We start from the raw sequence: 21,367 nt of genomic DNA on the forward strand, positions 1-21,367 counted from the left end.
GTGAAGCAGTGCACACATTGGACGCGCTGTTCCGTGTACTTCTTAAAGTACCATCTTAGATTACTCGCAAAGCGTCACCACGGAAACATTTCTAGTACTATAATGTTTTGCGCTAGGCGAGGTGTTATATCTGTCGTAATGCAAATAGAGCATACGGCTCCTGGATGGCTTGAGCCAAGTGCGCTTAAGTAATGAATGTGTTGGAGCTCGAAGCCACAGATACAAATACACAGCACAAGAATGAGCTGGTTTGTTGTTTCGCTAAATAACGAGAGGAAAACGCATCTCAACTGACTTTTAGGGAAGCAGTAGCCGCAGCTACAGTCCGGAGATCCGTGAATCTCGCAGCAAAGCTGATGCTTGTATCTTGAGGCGCACCATGGGACACGCTTATGACCGCCTTGCTTCGAGGAAACACGCCCCAAGCCAATCTCACAACGCTCTTATCAGGTGTCCATGTAGAGGACCAGAAAGGCGCCGCGCGCAGCCGCGAAAGCAGCACCTTGATAAGAGACACAGTGGCCCGGCAGAAACTTAGCGGCCGTGGTTGCAATAAGTGCAAAGGCGCCTTTGTCGCCGCTGCTAGCAGTAAACTATCGCCAGTACGTTGAAGTGCAAACCGTGAATTATACAATAACGGATGCATTTCCTATCCAGGGGCTTCATTCACAAAAGCTTTCCTTCAGAAGAATATTTTGTCATTGACCGGTCCCTTTAGCTATAGTAACGTGTTCAACATAAAGCCGTTTCCGAACTCCCGAATGGTGGTGCTTGTCGCATTGGCCCCTTTTTAGAGCGCAGCTCTTTGGCGTCCGTTCCTGGGTTTCGCGTCGTCGTCGGCGTTGTCGTCGGCCTCGTAACCAGCTCCGCCCCCCCTTTTATCCCCCCAGCGCTAGCAGCGACCGACTGATACCGCTGGATGCCGCTGACGCCGCTAGAGAGTCAAGATAACGTGACTGCATAGAACACCGTCGCCGCCATGCAGAAAGAGGAGGAAAGGGTCCCCCCCCCCTGTTCTTGTGTGGCGGATAGGGTGCTCTTCAGTTGCCGACGCGCCGGTTATTTCACGTAGGCCCCGGCACGTCGACGAATACGTGACCACCTTCCCACGGCTAGACCTGGTTCTTAGCGCTGCGGAAGCGAGGGTATCATATTGTTTGTGTCGGCATCGGCGGCGTTGTCCCTGAAACCAACTCCGCAGCTGGGGTTGACTCACTATCGGCGTCAGCGGCATCAGTCAGTCGCTGCTATCTCTTCCCTCCTCCCTTTATCGTGTTGTCCGCTTGCTGCGCGCGCTTCTGCCCCCATCGTTTGCCGCTGGGTGTACACGCCGCCCCCCTCCCCCCTCTTCCTGCGAGTCTCCGGTTGTCAAAGCGCCGGCTCGAACTTAATTCCTTTCTTCGCTCCTCCTCCAATGCAACCCCTGTGCGGTGGCAATCAGAGAGCCAGATCGGTGGCGGCGGATCTGTATATGTGCACCGCCCGAGCCGAAATTGCCGCTGCCGTTCGCCTTGTGCGGTGGCAATCAGAGAGCCAGATCGGTGGCGGCGGATCTGTATATGTGCACCGCCCGAGCCGAAATTGCCGCTGCCGTTCGCCACTGCGAAATTATCTGCCAGTTCTTTCTGAGCCATGAGCGAGACGACCGATGGAAGTCCTCCGTCTGCTGCTGCTGCTGCTGCTGCTGCTAAACGAGCTGCCAGAGCAGAGGCCCAGCGCCGTCGCCGTCAGAATCCAGAGGTGCGTGCCGCCGAAGCAGAAGCTTACCTAGTGGAGTCTTTGTTAAAGGAATACGTGTGAAAAATAAAAAAAAAATTCTGTGATAGCGCATACATGTGTTGCTCGATTTCTTTGCCTCAATCTATCGAAAAGGTGAAACAGCTTATTTGCTGCGCTCAAATTTCGCATTAGGAAGTAACGTAATCGTCGGTAATTTTTTTTATCATACAATCCAAACGGGGATTATTGTACTCGTGTGTTCGTCCATTATGCTGTGGTTTTGTCATCTAGGTAATCTCCGCGTCATCATCTTCATACTCGTAATATGGTGCAGAGAAACTAACAGTGCGTGAGTGAGTGAGGGAAATAATTTTATTGGGTCCAACGCAGACGAAGGGGAGACCCCACGCCAACCGGCTATTCCCACGCAGGGACCACGAAGCCGAGCTTGACGGCCCGATTGCGGGCACTCTGGACGGCCAGGGTTTGGTCATTGAGTTCGGGGCTGCCCAAGAGCGCAGCCCACCTATCCTCGGTGAAGGAGGAATCAATGGCTTCACACTCCCACAACACATGATCCAATGCCGCAGTTAGTCCACAGCCAGGGCAGCCCGCCCTGGGATACCTTTCAAGATATATTGCATGAAGAACCGCAAGGTTAGTATACGCACGGGCTTGTAAAAGCCGAAGGGTCACTTCCCGCGCCCAGCATAAGGCGGGGTGCGGGAGGGGGAATACCCATCCTGACATATTGTAGTGTGCGGTAACCTCATTGAACGTGATCAAGGGTTCCTCGCGGGACAGGAGGACTGCGGAGGCGGCGCGGTCAGTGAGTCCTCGCGCGGCCTCATGCGCGCCCTCGTTAGGGTTAGAAGGAGAGCCCTCAGTGGACTCCAAGTGAGCGGGAAACCAAGTGATAGAATGCGGAGAAATACTTTTGGCGCTTTGTAAAATGCGGAGGGCCTGAGGGGAGACCATCTCAGTTTGGCAGGCCTTAATGGCTGCCTTGGAATCGCTATATATTGCCTCTCTGCGATCATCGAGCACAGCCAGCGCGATTGCAACCTATTCGGCTACCACAGGCCTCGACGTGCGTACCGTAGCGCAGCAAGTGAGCCTAGAACTGACTCACCAGCACCACAGCGGATTGAACTTCTGTCCCTGTGACAACCCTAGCAAAAAGTTTCTGCTACATATCCAATATTCGAGTATGATCATATGAAAACACAGATGAACCTTATCACGTGTGAAAAAGTCACAAAATATTATTGCAAATCTGACGTGCGTGTCAGAAAACTTTTCATGCGTTTGTAGCGCCCCCGTTAACGTGATGACGACGAAGACAAGTTTTGCTCGGATATGCGGAGGGGAACAAGTTTCGCGCCCGGTTGGACAGTCGCGACAAGTCAAGGTATTCGACGAATCTGTAGCCGTGTTCAGCGCGCCCGCGTGCGTGGCCGTGCCAGCTCCTCCGATGAACGCGGCCTCATTTTTTATTCAGATTCCATATAATTAGTGACTGCGGATGCTCAAATCAAAGCGCCAACAAGGACCGGGACACCACAGTTTATAACCGAGCCCCACCTACACCTATGCATTATCCTGGTCACTTCTACATCGACTATGGGGCGCACCAGTCTCCTTTAACGGTGAATGCTTCTTAAGGAGTCGCAGAACCCGCGTCAGGCTCTTCACAGCTGGCACCTCGTAAGAGCTGCATACTGATACAATCTTCCACCGCACCGGTACCACGACGGAGAGACTACACGACCACAGCGCTTTCCCCGCCTCGTCCGTTCCATGACTACTAAGAGCCTCCCAGTCCACTGCAGGCCCCGTCAAATCCTCTGCAGATGCGCCTACTAGTTTTCAACAGAGATCACCTTGCATCCAAACCCACACGTACCACGACGTCGGCATGCAATTGACTCGAGCTGCATGGCATGGCGAGTATAAGTCCTGGCGTTGATACAGCCGCGAGCTGTTCCTTTGCAACTGGTGATAGGAATACCGATGCGCCTGTTCTGAGGTAGGTCCTACGGCAACAACATTGTGAGGCTGGTCCACCAGCTGTCACGCGCACTGCAACTCCGCACAACACCAGTGTCTTTCGTGCTGTACCCTTGCTTTCTGATTCCACTTACAGTGCTCCGTCAGTGTACCAGTTCTAACGCCCCAGAGACATGGCCATGACGTCAGTGGCGTATCAGCTATTTTTCGTGTGGAGAGGGAGGCAGTACCTTCCACCTGGGATCGCTCTACTGCCGCTGCTCTGTCCGCATTGACGCCCCACGCCAACAACGGCAGCTGCACTACCCTGCATATAATTTCCCTTTTGACTTCTGCAGTACATGTCCGCTTTGGGTATGCTTTACGAGAAAGCCCGAGACGGAGGGTTCCTTGCAAGGGGAGCGGAGGTTAAGTTAGCAGCATCTACCTAACCTCCCTCCCACCCGGATTCTTCCTGGCGGGACGGACGGACGGAAAAAAACTTTTATTGGGAAAAAGACCTGCGAGGTTGCCAGCCCGGGCTCAGGCCACCCGGGCATTAGGTGCGGTGAGGCATAGCCTTTCCACCGCTGCCCGGGCCCGCTGGATAGCCCAGAATTGGTCGTGTAGTTCTGAGCTAGTCGGAGCGCTTAGCCATCGCTCCTCGAGAAGGTCCGGTTCTATGTTGTCCTCTACATATATCGATCTAATCTTTGTGCACTTCCATAAGATGTGTGCCATGTCAGCGTGCTCGTGTTTGCAGAGCTTGCAGCTCACGTCTGGATATTGTGTGGAATTTATTCTTTTTAAGCGTACTGGGTTTCGGAACGTTCTTGTTTGAAATCTTCTCCAATCTGTTTATTGAGACCTGTCGAGTTGTTTGTGGGGTTGTGCGCATGTGTCAGTATGCCATGGTACGTGACCAGTCAGTCTGTCCCTGTCTTCTTTTATCGTTTCTTTGTCGTCCACGCCTCCTCCGTCTTCACCATCGCCTCCGCCGTAGTCCTTCCCCCTTCCCCGGGGGTTGCGCGGTGTTGCGCCGTCACTGTCCGTGCCGCGGTGGGTTAGTTGTCGCGCGACTCGGTGGGCCTTCTCGTTCAGGTTGGAAGGGGCATTCATGGTAACTTGTCCCATGTGTGCCGGGATCCATTTGAGGTATTTGGATGCAACTGTGCCGTTCTTAATGTCTTCTGCTTTGCGGTTCAGGATTTTGGCCGCCTCGGTGGAGACCCTGCCCTTTGTGAAATTCCTAATAGCCGTCTTGGAGTTGCTGATTATTGTTCTGTATTGTTGCCGAACGTTGATTGCAGCCAATGCGACTGCCGTTTCTGCCGCTGCCTCCGACGATCTGATCCTTACGGAGCCCGCAGTCACGGTCTTTCCATTCCGGCATACGAGCGCCATAGCGAATAGGGAGTTACCTTTGTCAGCGCCGACACCACCGTTGTCGTCCCGGTTTCGGTGGTACCGCGCGGTGTCTACGGAGAGCACCCCCTCCCACGCGCCTTGGTTTTAACGCGACAGCGTTAAGGAGCTCGTGTCGCAGAAAAGCCGGTGTCGTCGGTGTCGGCGTCGGCGGCGTTGGCCGTGAGCGATAAATCCCAGCAGGCACTTCATGAATAAAAAACAACTTGCAAGATGGTATGGGTGGGAATCGAACCAGGGTCTCCGGAGTGTGAGACGGAGACGTTACCACTGAGCCACGAGTTCGATGCTTCAAACCGGTACAAAAGCGCCTCTAGTGAATGAGGTGTTGCCTTAGAAACGAGCTGTTTCTAAGGCTCAGGCGTGCGTCGCTTGCTCAGGCGCACATTTCGTTGTCGCGCCGAACGCTGCGTTGCTCGACGCTCACCGCGTCCGATGCGGGGCGCGTAGTTGCTGCGCCTAGCCCATTGTCTTACACCCCTTGGCGGGTCTACGGGAACGCTGTCCCGTTCCACTCTTGAAGGCGAAGCTTAAGCGTCCTCCAATTTTTTGGAGAATCGTTTTCGTGCGGCATTTTCTTCTCTCGACATTGTGCACGGGGTGCATGTTCTTCGGGATATTTTCCACGTTAATTGCGGCTCGGACGTCTGGGTGAATCTACATCTTGGGGCTGTTCATTTCGTGGTAGTTTATGCCCATCTTTTCCATGATTTCTCTGCCCGCCTTGGTTCCGGATAGTCTTTCGAGTTGCGCTATCCTCTGTGCTTCCGCGATTTCCTCCAGCGTGTTATGTACCCCGAGTTGAAGTAATTTTTCGTTTGGGGGAGACCCAGGGCTGTTCTGTACGCTTTTCTAATGAGCGCGTCGATCTTATCTTTCTCGGCCTTGTTCCAGTGGACGAACGCCGCCACGTACGCGACGTGGCTGATCGCGAAGGCCTGAACGAGCCGTATGACGTTTCTTTCTTTAATGCCCCTCCTGTTGTTGGGGACTCTCTATGTTAGCCGAATGGTCGCCGTGACTTTCTTTTCCAGGCGTGTTATAGTTTCCGTCTTTGTTCCCCTGGCTTCGATCCAGAGAACCAGGACACTAATGTTTTGGACCATGGGTATCTCCATGCCTTTCCTCGTGGTTAATCTGGTTTCCCTCTTGTGTAGTTCAACTACGTGTCTGGGCGGTGTGCCGAGCCTCCTGAGGCGGTAGAGCAGCAGTTCCGATTTCTCCGGCGAGCATTCTAGCCCGGTGCCCTCCAGATGATTTTCGATTGCCTCCACCGCCCCTTGAAGTCTGTTCTCTCTATCGCCCTCACTTGCGTCTTTCGTGGACCCCCAAATTGTAATGACGTCTGCATAAACGGTGTGATTAATGCCTTCTATTCGTTCCAGTTTTTCCGATAGTCCGATCATGACGAGGTTGAAGAGCATCGGCGACACGACGGACCCTTGGGGTGTGCCAGCGCTGCCCATGTCCGCCTGGATACTCTCCTCCTCGTCCAGTCTGATTCTGGCTGTTCTTTTTTTTTATTATTGCGATAAAGACTTGCCCTTAAGGCATAATTCTTGGTGCGTATATGTGTATTATATGTGTGCTGTGAGACCTGTGTTGTGTATGAATTGAAGCAGTGTTTTGTGGAATCTGTTGTCATGCATCCAATGGTCATAGCTTGTTGTCACACTGTAGCGGTGGCCGGCTTGCAGTAGGAGACGCGAGCATTCCGATTTTAAACCAGTACATGTCCATATTAGGTGGTATGCATCTGCTTCCATCACAGGAACGGAGCAGTATGGACACGTAGCACCCAGTGGTAAATGCGACCAGTTCCACCTTGAGATAACAGCCGGTGTAAGGGCCACCCCGGCCCGAAGCCTCCTATGCACAACTTCTTCCGCCCTAGTAATGTGAAGGGGGAAGGAGCAGACACACGGTGGGATAAGAGCGCATGTGTCCTGCCGGAGAAAGTTTTCAGGGGCTCGGAGCGAGTTAAGGGGTTGAGGTGGGAGGGGAATAGGCGGACGATCAGGATTAGGAGGGCAGTGTGCCTGCTGGTCAGCAGCAATGTTGTGACGGTTCGCTGAATGGCCTTGAATCTAGTGTACCTTGACGCAAGTAGCTGTTTTACTATTCATAGTGTGTATTGTCTCGCAGAATTCCATCGCCTTATCAACTTTTTTGAGTTCCTGAATAGCGCTAAAGAATCAGTGAAAATATCTAGTTGCTTGATGGTAGGCAGCTTAGATGTCGCATCTTGCGCAGCGTCGTGGATGGCTTGAAGTTCCATTACTGGAGCGCTGGCTTCCCTAGATAAATAGCGCTGGTGGCCGCTGATGAAATTATGCGTAGTACTCAGGAATGATGTCCTTCCGCAGTCTAGGAGAATGGCAGCATCTGTATAGACTTTGCAGGTGTTACCGCATGATGCATCGACGATATTGTGTTCGTCAATAATACCTGTTCTATAGCTGCGTAGTAACTTCGTTGGCTTATTAGTTGTGATGCTGGTGAATTCCCAGGGAGGCATTGCATAGGGCTGATTGTCAATCCGAGAGCCGCGTTGAAAATGAGCATGCAACGCAGCGACAGTCGCAATAAGTTCCTTTTTTATTTCACCTGCTTTTTCACGTTGCAAAAGTAGCTCTGCAATTATGTTGAGCTGGGCATGTTCCTGTAAGGTTGGTATCGGAGTGATGCGGGGCAGTGCTGTGATTGTGCGCATAGCATCGCGATTAATCGTCTCCAACTGTGCCAGCTATGCCAAAGTCAGCCGCTGAAATTCTGCCTGATATAAAATTCGTGGCTGCAAGACTGCACGGACCAACCGTGGAGCTACGTCAGTACGAGTTCCAGCTGCTTTTGCTGCAATGCGACGAATAACGTGAAGTGTTTTTGTCGAACTCTGTCTGGTTTTACGGAGCCAGTGTCCACCACTGCCGGAGTGGTGATTATCGAGACCCAGTATGCGGACCTCAGAAGCCTCAGGGATTGTCACTGCGCGGAGTCTAAATGTAAAGGGGTGCTGCCTGATTCTTGTGCGTCCTTTCTTGTTGGCCACCACAACAAAGCTTAATTTTTGGGCGGAAATATCCAACCCTGCTTTCCGAGCGTACTTGTTCAGAACATCAAGGGCTTCTTGAAGCTGTTAGGTTTGTCTAGATATATCTTCATGCACGGACCACAAAGTGACGTCATCCGCATAGATTAAGAACCTCACGTCTGGAATCCAATGTAGTTGCCAGGCTAGAGGTATTAGAGCAACGCTGAAGAGAAGAGGAGCCAAAACCGAACCTTCTGGGACTCCTCTGTTCGATGTGAAGTATCTTTTTTGCCTTCCATCTACTCTAATCGCAAATGTGCGATTCTGAAGGAATCAGTAGATGAACCTTATCACCCACGGTGGAAGTCCCAGGTCGATGAGGTTGGCTATAATGATTTCATGGTCTATATTGTCATAAGCTTTCGTTATGTCTGTTGCTACTACCGTGCGCACAGCGTGACTGTGTGGTGAAACCTGTAAAACATCGTCTGATAAGATAGAAAGTCCGTCTTCAGTTCCCAAGTAAGAACGGAATACAATTTGAGCAGGATGATATCTATCGTGGCGTTCAAGCCACCAGGAAACACGTCTGGCCAGCATCTTTTCAGCGAGCTTGCAGACAGTTGAGGTTAGTGAAATTGGGCGTAAAGACTGCTGGCTATTCTGAGACTTTCCTGGTTTCGAAATCGCGACGACAATTTAATGCTTCCAATCAGGTGGAACGTTTCCATTCTCCCATACTTTATTAATAGCCTGAAGAAGTGCGTTGAGAGCTGCTCCTTCCATGTTCTTGAAAACCTCATAAGCAATACCATCGGGACCAGGTGTTGTTCGTTGCTTCGAAGTTTCAATCGCCGCTATTAGTTCGGCCATGCTGAAAGGGCTGGATATTTCAGATTTGGAAGTTGTGTCAGGCTCATCAATTTCGGGGCAGTTTATAAGTGACGCCTGATGGTATTTCGAGAAAAACGCTCCAGCAGCGTGTTCTTCCCGTAAGGAAATTTCGGATAAAATTATACGTTCGTTCGCCCAGGCCCAGTTGCGCGAATCTGTCGAGGATGGCCGTGTGCTTGACCCTGTCGAAGGCCTTCTTTAGATCAAGTCCAAGTATTGCCCTCAAGCCCCGCCCCGTGGTGTCTATGACTGGCTCCTTGAGTTGTATCATGGCGTCTTTGGTAGGAATCCCTCTTCTGAAGCCAATCGTGTTGCTGTGGTACAGGTCGTTTGACTCCGGGTAGCCGTTAACTCTGCTCCGGCAAGCGTGCTCCATCACTTTACCAACGCGGGAAGTGAGAGAGATCGGCCGCATGTTCTGTATTTCTAAGGATTTACCCGGCTTGGTGATGAGGATCACGTCGGACCTCTTCCATTCGTCGGGTATCCCACTGTTTCGCCAGCACTCGTTGATGTAGTCTGTCACGCGTCTCGTTGCCTGGTCGTCCAGGTTCCGGAGCATCTTGTTGGTCACTTTGTCGGGGCCCGAAGCCGACTTGGTCTTGATGGTCTGCAGGACGGCCTTGATTTCTTGCTGGGAGAAATCTCTGTCGAGGTCTTCGTTGGGAGAGCCCGAGTAGTTCCGGTGTTCAACGTCTGGAGGTCTCTCAAGGTACAGCTTGACGATTTCATCACCCATTTCACGGATGTTTCCTTTGTACTTGTGTCTGAGCTTGGTCATTTCCGCTTTCGCCGCTGTTTTTGTTCCCGACGGGTCGAGCAGGTGCTTGAGGATCTTCCACGTCTTGCCCGTGTTGATGTTTCCGTCCATGGCGTCGCATACCTCGTCCCAATCCTCATTGCATACCTGGGCGCAGTGTGCTTCGATGGTCTTGTTTAGTTGCGCGATTTTGCGCCTTAGATTTCTATTGTGTTTTGCCCTTAAAGCCGTTTCTGAAAGGATACTTCAGCTTGTACGAGGTGCGCAAGCCTGCTTTCCATCCGCGGAGAGTGACCATCACCGTTGTCTTCGTCTTCATGTTCGAGTCAAGCCTCCCAGTCGTCCCACTCCATCTCGGTCGTGGCCTTTTCTACGTCTCGTAGCAGCTCTCCGTTCCATTCTTCTGTTTCTTATGGGTCCCTGTTCTTTTTCGTCTCTGATATTGCGGAATTTGTCCCAGTCTACTAGCAGGAACTTATGTTTTATTCCCTTCGTGACGCGGGCCTCTCCTACGGCTATACTGGGTATCCTGGGATCGCTCCCCAGGTCCTCGAAGGCGTTCTCCCAGGTGATTTTCCCGGCTCTCCTGCATAGCGTTAGGTCTGGTGTGGTGTCCCTATGGGGGCCCGCACCCACTCTGGTGTGTGAGGCCGGCTCGTTGAGAAGGGTTAGGCCGGCCTTTTCTATGAGGTCGCCCAGATCTTTTCCCTTCTTGGACGAGTGTCCATATCACCACTGCATGTGTGTAGCCTGTTGTCACCGGCGATGGTCAACGTTTCGTTAATTAAATCTTCGAAATTTTGTGTTAGGCGCTTTTTGGAATGGCTGCTGTAAACGTTCAGGACGAAAGTGCTGCTCTCCTTCTTGCTGCGGGGCACGACTTCTATGAGAATGTGGCTAATGTCCGTAATTTTTCTCATAATTCGCGGGATGGCAACCAGTCCTTTTTTGACTAATGTGGTCACGACTATGTCCCTCTCCGTCCCTTTTGTGCGTTGTTTGTGGGTGTCATACCCGGCAATTTTGGCGTGGTCGAATGTTTCCTGGAGAACGATTACTTCGGGCTTTTTTTCTTTTTGCGGTCAATTTAATGTGTTGCGTCATTGTTGCTTTTTTGTTTGAGAAGCTGCGGCAGTTCCACTGCCAGATGACGAGTCTTTCCTTATTTTCTGCCCGCCATCTTTACGATATCTTATTCTCCAGCTCTGCGAGCCGCCTGTCGTACTTTAGGGCCTGCGCCTTCCTCTCTGCCTCGCTGTCACTAATGCGCGCCGCCAGCATCTCGAACATTTTCTCCATTTTGTCCCAGAGCTTGTTGAGCATATCCTCAAGGACGTCAGTTTTTTTTTTTGTGCTAGGTCGGGGTCTCTTGACCTCCTGTACCGAAGCGACCTGTTCGTTGGTCTTGGTCTCCGGGATTTTACGCTTGACGCCCAGTGGGTGTCTTACATCTGCTAACATATCCACTTCCTCCTCCATGGCTTCGGTGGATGGGGTGGAGACGGAGGCGAAGGCGGCTGACGGGGGCGACGATTGTGTCTGCATTTTGGTAACTATTTCATTAAGTGTTTTCTGTATTTCGTTAATTTTTTTGGCTGATTCGCTGTTTTGTTTTTTGCCTTTTCTAGCTCCTGTCTTTCCGTTCGATATTCCTTCACGCGTTCCTCTATGTGTTCGTACTTGCCCCTATAGTTACTGGCATTGCCGGACCATCCCGATTCGCGATTGGCCACTACGTCTGACCAGCTCACCTTTGCTGGTGCCGTCTGTTCTTGCTTCTTCCCCTTCGTTCCGGGCTTCGTCACCCGCGAGGCGGATATGGACCCACTGCCGGTCCTGTCCCTGTTCCTGGACCTGGACCTCGAGGTCGGTCGTCCGTGCGCTCCAGGCCTGGACATGGATCTGGATCTGGCACTGGAGCTGGACTTGGATCTGGGTGCGGGAGATGGTTGTGTGTGGTAGTTTTCCCCGCCCTCGGGGTCTTGTGAGCCGGCTACTCGCAAGAGTTCTTCCTCGTTGCTTCTCGCTGTCCATCTTCTTTGTTTTACCATGTACGGCGTCTTGTATTTAGCCCGGCAAGTCCGGTCCGTCGTGGGGCGAGCTTCTCCGCAGAGCTTGCATTTAGGTGTGCATTCGTGGTGTTTGGCCGGGTTTTTGCTACCGCACACTGGGCACAGCTTGTCGTCCGTTCTGTGGCACACATCGGGCCTGTGCCCAAGCCTGCCGCACTATTTGCAAAAGTCTATTTGTTTCCGATAGAGGCATACTCTCATCATGATGCTGTTGAAGTGCGCCTACGCGGGAACCCTGTTGCCCTCGTACAGTAGTATCACGGGGTCGTGCTGCCCAATCTCTTGGCGTACGCCAGGGAATGGTTCCTCACGTTCACCAGTGCGTGAGGGAAGGAGGTAAGGTAGATGCCGCTTTAGTGACTACAGACCAATAGACGATGACATGTTCTTTATATAATATGTTAATGACAGGTTGATTTGTTGGAAAATGTTCATTGCAGGTTATACAAAACTTCACGTTCACGACTGGGCGGAGAACGCATACTCAGAGCGGACTTAGGTGGCACGTATTCTGTAACGTTTGCCTCCCTTGCGGATAAGAAACGCTGGAAAATGCGCCTTTGTCATCGACAGATCTATTTTTCAATCGTAATTTATGAACCATTACAGTCTAGTGTTCCCAAGATTTTAGGAAACGTGTCAAAGAAGTGAGGCAAAAAAGTCACTAATGCTCAAGCTATAACTGTGAAGTGGATTTAAGAATGTAGGTATTTTGAAACACTAATGAAAGCTCGCGTGAACAAGATAATTTGCGTAGCGTGTCTGTTGGTCTAATGTTCGTGCAGCTGAAGGAAAACGGTGAACTTTCCAAGAGAGTATAGAGGGCTCTAGCTTTAGCAGTGTATTTACATATTTACATATATTTTTTATTATTGGTAAATACCTTAGTAAACCGATATCGCTATATATGAGAATAGGGAAATAAACAAGTTTCGAATATGAATAGTTGTGTATTATATTGTTCCTATTCGAAAATCTATTCGGAATTTTCTAACATCAAAAGTAACCAAATATTTCGCAAGAACCGACAGTGCAAATCGGGTTAATGTTCTCCACCCGCTGGAAGAAGTATCGCGTATTGTAATTATCAGAAGTAAAACAGCGGCAAGGTTTAGGACGCAATGCAGAAACCAGATCGGCAATACAAGCTTTGTACTCGGTTTTGCTTGATCCGCCGTGGTTGCTTAGCGGCTACCGCGTTGGACTGCTAAGCACGAGGTCACGGGATCGAATCCCGGCCACGACGGCCACATTTCGATGGGGGCAAAAGCACCCGCGTATTTAGGTGAGCGTTAAAGAACCCTAGGTGGTCAAAATTTCCGGGCTCTTCGGGCAATCCAGCACGCCTCATAATGAGATCGTTGTTCTGGCACGTAAAACCGCATAATTTAATTTTTTTTATTTGCGTCGGAAATTTTGCGCTAGTTAACACTGCTTGGGTTAGATCTCATATACATACATAAATAGCCAAGACTGCATAGGCGTGGGAACTGCCATCGTTGCCGCTGCACAATTTCTCGTGCAACGCGCGCTTAAGGCGGACGTTGAGGATTCGGCTCTCACCGACAGCGCCCCCAAGTTGAGTTTTCCTCCGTTTCCCCTTAGCTTCTAATTTTTCCACTTCAATTACGAACTACAAACAATGTATCCTATACTTCCTGTTTTTTTTTTATTATCTGTAGTTTTAATATGGTTCTGACGTGCGTTCTTACGAGACCGGGCCCCTCTGTTGCCCTTCATTTCGTCCAATACTTGACAATCGGTTATATTGTGCTTATAGCCTACCAATTAGTCATTATTGCAGCCTAGTCATGAAGGAGTTTTACCTCTTACGTTACATCAAGGGGTGTTTATTCTTGTAAAAGGCTCTGTATTCTTTCTAGGGGACAGAAATACCTCCTTAGCGTTTTATTTTCCTTTTCCTTAACTTCTGATATTTTTTTCAGCAATTATTTATTGTGCGTTTTTGAAAAGCTGGTCAGTTTTAAATGCCTGTCCTTCTTAGAAAGCTTGTTTGCCACCTGGCTTAATGGTTTCAAGTGGCTATTCGTGTAGTTCTTTTCATGACTCCTACGGTCTTTTGTTTAAAACGATCTTAATTGTGCGCGATCGTTGACTGTCTATTCAGAGCAAGCGCGTTCCTAATTATACTGAAACAAATATCCCTGCTGTAAATATGTGCGTGTGCGTTTGTCTATTCGCTATTGGATACTTACTGCTCGTATTCAATTCGTATTTGAAAAAGTCGATATTCGATCGTCCACCTCTCATATTTACATAGTGAATTTTTACAGCTTAAATTTTTCATTGTCCTCAGATTGGAAGCTTAAAGATATAGCACCATTCAAAAAAACACAAGCAACCTAGTTTTCCTAGCAGGAAAATGCATTTAGTCCGCATGTTATTCATAAATTTTGTGTGCTTGTCGACATTCGTGATAGCAGAACGAGATTCTGTGACAATCACGCGAGCTTTCTACAGGATAAGTACCATATTTTCGCCCTTGATCTAGCTGAAAGCCGCCCTGCAGTACTGATTGGTCTGAAAGGCGTGAGAAACGGAAGCAATTTGTTCAGTCGCGCGTCAACGAGCTAAGCCATTCCAATATTTACGCTTTTACGCATTCGACATGGCTTATTCATCTATTGTGTTCTAAATATGAACAGAAAATTTATTCCACTTGGTTTTGGTAAATTACTTCTCTGACGCGTTCGCCAAGGGTCTCCCGAACGAATGGATTGTGTGACACTGCTGGACCCACAGCCTTTCAACGTTGCGGGCTCCCATAGGTTTTGTAATATTCAATTATATGTGCATTCAATAGGCTTTGTAAATAATAAATAAACTACAATTTTGTGACCCCAATGTCAAGCCTGTGGTGAGCACTGCGCTGTGAAGCGGCTATCACAATGTGAAGGCTACGAATGTGAAGGCAGCCGTTGGTTCATCATGATCACGGAGCTTATACGTCGTACAGCGAGTTTCGGGCATTTGCATGTGCCTTTTGAATATCAAACCACGTCCTTGAAGGCCATTCTCCAAGCAATCTTTTTAACGTATAACACGTTAAAATATCGCCAACTGTTCATTCATGTCACTAAAAAAGTCACTGATTGCTAAATGACAAACTTTACCGTATGGAAACAAAACATTTTGAGGACGCTTAAGTTTCGCCTTTAAGAGTGAAACGCCGATAGGATTCAAAGACCTCTGACTGCTTCTCACGCTTCCCGGCAACTGCACTGTATGTAGCCGTAATGTGTGCACCCTAAGCCTATACCGTTTCTGGCCTGGACCGTACGGACTCATCCCTAGAATATCAAATTATCTATGTAACTGTACACAGTTCGCACGGTTTCATGCGCACTCACCAAGGCATCAGGTAATGACAAAATCGCGTTAGTCAAAAAACTTCATTAACGAAATAAGCAACTACCACGCCCGTTTCGTGCATGGCAATTTCTGCGGGGTTTGCTGGACCACGCAAACTCTAGAGTGGCGTCGTCCGTGCATCCATTTCGAAGGCCACAGCAAGCAATCCTGCAACTGGCGAATACGGCGTCTTCCGCTTCGAAAAGAGGCAAGCATTTTTAAGACTATTTGAAAGCCGCTTTGAGAGCCGGCTACTGTCGCAGTAAATCAGTTTACAGCCGAAAGAAGAGTTGAAATTTGCAAATTTTATAGCAACTCTCCGGGAAGCTACATCACTTAATTCGGCGCTCTCCTCCACACCACACCAACTGCACAAGTGCCCCGTTCAAGCAGAGCGAAATTATTCGGCAAAATATGCTATGATATGCTCAAGTTTATTGTCTTGAAGCTAGTTTTTCCCCAGGCCATGTCTGCTGCATGTACGAGCCCCAGAGCAGGAAGCCCTTTTGGCCGTGTTCATGGGCTCACACAAAATGTGGAGAGCTGTTGAGAAGGGGCCTCACACAGATATGCCGGCATAATGCACTTAAGAAGTGCGTGCATCGGGCACAACAAAAGATTCGGAATACAAATACAGCGCCTAGCTTTAGCAGGCTATCCTGAACACTTGACCATTACAGTAGCTGAGATTCTTCAGCGCAAGACGAAGCAGGTACGTGTGACTGATCAGGTGCAGGGAAACGAGGAGTCTGATCGAAAGAAGGTGGCGATCATCCCCTATGTGCACACGGCGTCACATGGCCTTTACAAAAGTGCGGAAAATGCAGCCGTTATACTCGTCATGTCAGCCCTGGACAGGTTGACCAAGATGTGCAGGATGACATCACCGGTAAAAAAGCCAAAGAACCATTGCAAAGTAAAGCACCAGAAGAAATCGGTGGATGTGCCGAAGGTGTCGTTTATCGAATACCGCTATCGTGTGGCAGAACGTACGTAGGGCAGACGTAATGCTGCCTAAACGAGTGGTTAACGGAGCCCAGCATAACGTAGCAAAGAAAGGACAGGGACGCTACGTGTTACGCTGCCGTGGTTGTGATGTTGTCCGTATCTTGAAAACACTACAGTATTGTCTAGACACAATGGTTGGTGCACGCGCGACATTGTAGAAGCTGCAATAATGAATACTGATGATCATGAACGCTTCAACTCATTGTCTTTTTTGTCATCTGCCAAAGAAATAAGTTTTCTTGGGGGCAGCTGGTAGCAAACGCTTAGTAGCGCGCACGTGTTGGTGCGATCAAGTAATTAGCTCTCTTCTTTTTTTTTTGTCTGTTTTGCTATAGATATTAGGAACGCCTGACATTAAAGGTTATTTGGAAATTAGCGCCAGTTCCGTGTATATGCGCTCTTTATTGTAGATTCTGCGCTAAAACACTAATAACTCTGGATCGCCAATTAGCCGAACCGGGGCTTTGCTCGGATAAGATAGAGGCCTGCTCCCTCGTGTGCTTTGCTTTGTCTCGTCCAGATGGCAACGAGCAAGGCACTTTTGTTTTTGTTGAGTGCATTTGGGGCGAGTCCCACCCCTCCCCCACTTCGCCCCATAAGCAGTAAATGGGAACAAAAAAATTCAAATATACTCGAGCAGCATTGTCCGACTCATATTCTCCAGCAATGCTTTCACGCATTTGTTGTCCTACGGGAGCAAGACTTGCCAACCCTGTTTCAGTATGACAAGCAACGCCTGAACGCCGGTATTTAAATTACGTATTTCCATTAGAACTATAACACGAGTTCTGCAACCACAGTAATGAAGAACGAGCACCAAAGCGTACCCTGCAGTTGACGTCGAAGGCACATCGAATGAATGACATAGAGAGTGGAGACGCGGCTCCTGGCAGCACTTCACTGAAAATAAATAAGAAACCAAATATTCAAGAAATGGGGTTCATGAGATAGAGAAACGTGGCATTAAACGTGGCATTTGTTTACGTGGTCTTCTAAATGCATACCATGTATTTTAACTGAAAAGTTATGTTTAACAGTCCGAGCGAGAGCGTACAGTAATCAGTCGTAGTCGTAGACAATCTTCCAAGGCTATGAGAAATATGCAACAAAAAGCAGAAACGTTTATTACATTGCATTGTTATTTTCAAACACAATTTATCACAATAGATCACGTGGACCTCGTATTCAGCGTCTAGCATTTGTTCTTTCGGGCACTACGCGGGTTTTGTGGGAATTAACGCGAGCAAAGCATCACATCTTAATTTGGTGATGAAGACAGCAGAAACTGCTGTCTACGCTTTACATGCATATTAAAAAGCACCCCACATGTTAAAACAAAACTACACAGAGGCAGGATTCACTCATATTATGAACGACAGATGCTTGATTAGCTCAATAAGGTATTTATGACATCGAAACGAGGTCCCATAAAGCAATAACAATTATTTGTTCCATGCAGAAGCCAACCTTCACAGAAGTTTGATCCGTCTGTGTGACCCGTTTACATACACTAGAGCTAGGGGAGCTTCTAGAGGCAGTGAATTAGGCATTTCTGAAAGCCATTAGACCAGAGTGCCTAAATTTACATTCGCGCCAATTTTTATTAGCTCGAATTCTAGATATGGCGGTTGCAAATTTAGGGCCCTATAACGTAAAAGTATTCCAATATGTTCTTTTTTCAACTTCCTGACGTCATATTTACGTAACCGCCGACGCAAGCATCGGGCGGTTACCCGCAGGGTTGTCTGAACAGACCAATCAAAGGCTCTCCTCGTTCATAGGAGGTCACTTTTGTTTGCTTGAAAAACAAATAGCATTGCCTACACTGAGTGGCTTGTCTTATCTATTTGGCTCACAAGATGCGAGGAGCACGCTCAAGTGGACAGGGAATCGATGGGGCCGAGCCACTGCACTGAATATCTATAACCGGATGAAGAGGGTGGTGCCGGCGTCTGCGACTGGCCCGCTTTCTCTTACTGAGCTTGCGGTGGCTCGGCGACAGTCGCGGCGGCATGCAAGGGAAGCTCAAGAATGACGCTAAAACGGATCCTCAGCAAAGAAGAGTTGGCAGAACGAGGTCGTAAACGTGCCGAAAGTTCTCGAAAACGTTACACGGCCACGCAAAAAGTTTTATTGCACGCAAATAAACCAATGCTCTCCGGCAGGGGCGAGTAGCCAGTGCCAGAGCGATCGGCGGCAGCTATCTTTTATTCCTTTCGGAACGGAACAGCCTGCGGCTATTCAGAAGAAAATTCAGTTTTGTTCGGCATATTAATCCATCTTTAACGCGTACGCGTCACTCTGACGTGGTAAGTTTTTGCGGTTTTGTGACGTCGCGTTAGAGGCAGGTGAAGGGGGTGCAGCCCGAAAACTTTGGACCAATAGCAGAGGGCTAATGGCAAGAAGGCGTCGAATCAGAAATAATTATTTCTGTTTTGTTCGGTCAAATTATGTATAATCAGTGTGTACACGTCATATCAGATGGGGAGCTATTGCGGTTTTGCTGACGTAGCGTGACAGAGAGGTGAGGTGGAGGTAGTCCAAAAAAGTTTTTGACCAATGGCGGGGGCTTGATTGCATAATTGGAATAGAAAAGCTTGGAATAGTTTTACGTTATAGCGCCCTAGTTTTACGTTATAGGGCCCTTATTTACACTGAAAAGAAATTGCTAGCCCTCTGCAAGGAGTAGTCATGTGTGGCTCCGCAGTACATTGCCCTTCCGCTATTTGGCAAATGTAACCCGGTCTTCATATGACACAATATTAAACGAGCATACTTATTGGAGGATGAATTTTGTTTATTTTTCACTTGTTCTTTTGTCACCATACACCCCCATAGAAAAGATGATACCGCAAATCTGCCTCAGCAAAGAATATGCCTGTGCGGCTGGAACGTTCGCAATAGCTGAGAAACGGAGCAGGATTTGCAGGATTTCTTCAGGCTCAAAATATAACGCCACAAACCGAGCCGGTCAGATCTATCCGGTCACGAGTCTTTCTTGGTCTGGGCGGGGCACGAGCCGGATTTGAAACTGCAAGACTAGGCATGAGTGGGTCAGCGCGTGGCCCTTCTGGGCTCAGGCCAGGCCTCGACAAGAAAAAAATGGACCATGCTGTGCTCGAGTTGATATTACCTCTGTGTTATAAAGCATTGTGCATGAATCACAAACCTTAATGTTTTTGTCTTCACACTCAGCGACATATTATCTATATGTGATTATTCAACACGGACATATATTTTTTACATTAGTATTTTTTTCCAACAGAACTGTAGAAAATTCAAGTGACTTTCGTTGACAGGAGAGGAGTTTTGTAATATAAAGTTAATTGTTTGCTTTATTTTCATTGGCAACCAAATAGATACATAAATGTGGACTAGTAAATGCTCTTAATTTGTGCCAAAATATCGCCATTAAATGGTCAAATTTTCCCGGAAGAACAAATTAATATGTGGCTTGAGAAAAGTTAAAATCTGCGCATACTCACGATACATTTCCCTTGGTGAAACTTTCTTTCGCTGATTTCAATCCTTCGTTGAATTCGTGGAGCATCTCGCAGTCGCTTTCCCTGAGGAATGTTGTGACGGGCCGGCACTGAAAAGAGCACCATGACTAAAATTAGCCCTTTATTGATGGCACACTTAAATAACCGCCCAGAGGGTTCATTTTCTATCTAATTGTGCAATATGCATCACCATTGATTATACTCGGCGAAAAGAACGGAAGAAATATTTCGGGATGATTTTTTCAGCAGCAGGAGGAAAACACACGAGAAAAATTTGGAGAACGCTTAAGCTTCGCCTTTAAGAGTGGAACGTGATAGCATTCAAAAACCACTGGCTGTTTTTCGTGCTTACCGGCAACTGCAGTTTAGGTAACGCAACGTTTACTGGCAAACACTGGTGGCGAACGCTATGCACGAACGCAAACTTTTTGGTGCAAACACGGCTTCTTGCGCGGGTCAGTCTCCTGCTATTCTTTCGCTCTTTTAGTATTTCAGTCTGGAAAAAGATGACGTAAAAGATGTGCGCTGTCGGTGGTTTCTTTCTCATTACATTTGTTTCTGGGCTACCGTTCTCGAAATTCCGAGGAATACTTTAGTGAAGCATGAAAGACAATGTATGAGCAAATTTGGCGGTAGAAAAGTGGTTGGGTATGCGTGGTTGGGAATTTGGTCCGAAATTTTTTTTTGCCGAAGCGACGTCCAACGCCGGACTGTCTTCGACACAGGGCCCTTAATGCTAAATTATGGGGTTTTGCGAGCCAAAACCACGATCTGAATTCGAGACACGCCGTAGTGGGGGACTCCGGAAATTTCGACCACATGGGGTTCTTTAACGTGCACCTAAGTCAAAGTGCACGGGTGTTTTCGCATTTATGCCTCATCGAAATGTGGCCACCGTGACCGGGATTGGATCCCGCGACCACGTGCTTAGACGGCCCTTAACGCTGTCGCGTTCAAAAGTGGAAGAGGCGTTCACCTCAAGCCACTTACGGATTCGTGTGAAATTTCTACAGACAGCACTCTCCATATGTCAACCATAGGTGTACATTTAATTTGCGACATTGGCACCAATGTCGCTGGGGTGTGTGCATGCAACAAAACAAAGGCACAGGTTTTGTTCCGCTATACAGATACCTTTCACTGATCACCGACCAACAAGCCCATATCGTCACCCTTGTCTTCTCTGCATGTCTTTTGAAAATAAAAAGATTCATGGGCCAGATTTCATTTTCGTCTTATGTTCCTGCTCTGAACTAAAAAATCACGCTTTTATCCTGTCATTCAGTGCTGGCTGAAGTTATTCAGGCGGATGCTTTGTTCTCAATACCGAAATCCAATCAAGCTGAATTTTTCTGCTAAGTTGAATACAGGCACCTAGCAGAAAGAGTTAGCAGCTTTTGTTTTTTCATTTCTTACCTGCAGCATAAAGAACATTCCATCCTTGAGTGCCCACTCAATATCTTGTGGTGTTGTGTATGTCTTTTCAATCTATACGCAAAAAAGCACAAAAGCAATATAATTTAAAACATACTAACAAGCAAAATGATAAGATAGAATCTGAGAGTGATTCCGGCGTAGGGAACCTACAAAGATG

At 48.4% G+C, this 21,367-nt stretch overlaps 1 protein-coding gene across 1 annotated transcript in view; it reads right to left on the reverse strand.

Moving 5' to 3' along the window:
• Positions 1-21,367, reverse strand: part of LOC142572935 (rifampicin phosphotransferase-like) — a 139,178-nt gene that overhangs the window by 71,550 nt on the left and 46,261 nt on the right. Inside the window, exons 21-23 of the mRNA XM_075682393.1 lie at positions 21,190-21,261; positions 19,756-19,862; positions 17,098-17,170 (exon numbers count right to left, since the gene is read on the reverse strand). Coding sequence (XP_075538508.1) covers positions 17,098-17,170; positions 19,756-19,862; positions 21,190-21,261 — 252 coding nt within the window. The remainder of the gene's footprint in view (positions 1-17,097; positions 17,171-19,755; positions 19,863-21,189; positions 21,262-21,367) is intronic.

This window comes from Dermacentor variabilis, chromosome 2 (genome assembly GCF_050947875.1).
Source record: "Dermacentor variabilis isolate Ectoservices chromosome 2, ASM5094787v1, whole genome shotgun sequence".
Lineage (NCBI taxonomy): Eukaryota > Metazoa > Arthropoda > Arachnida > Ixodida > Ixodidae > Dermacentor > Dermacentor variabilis.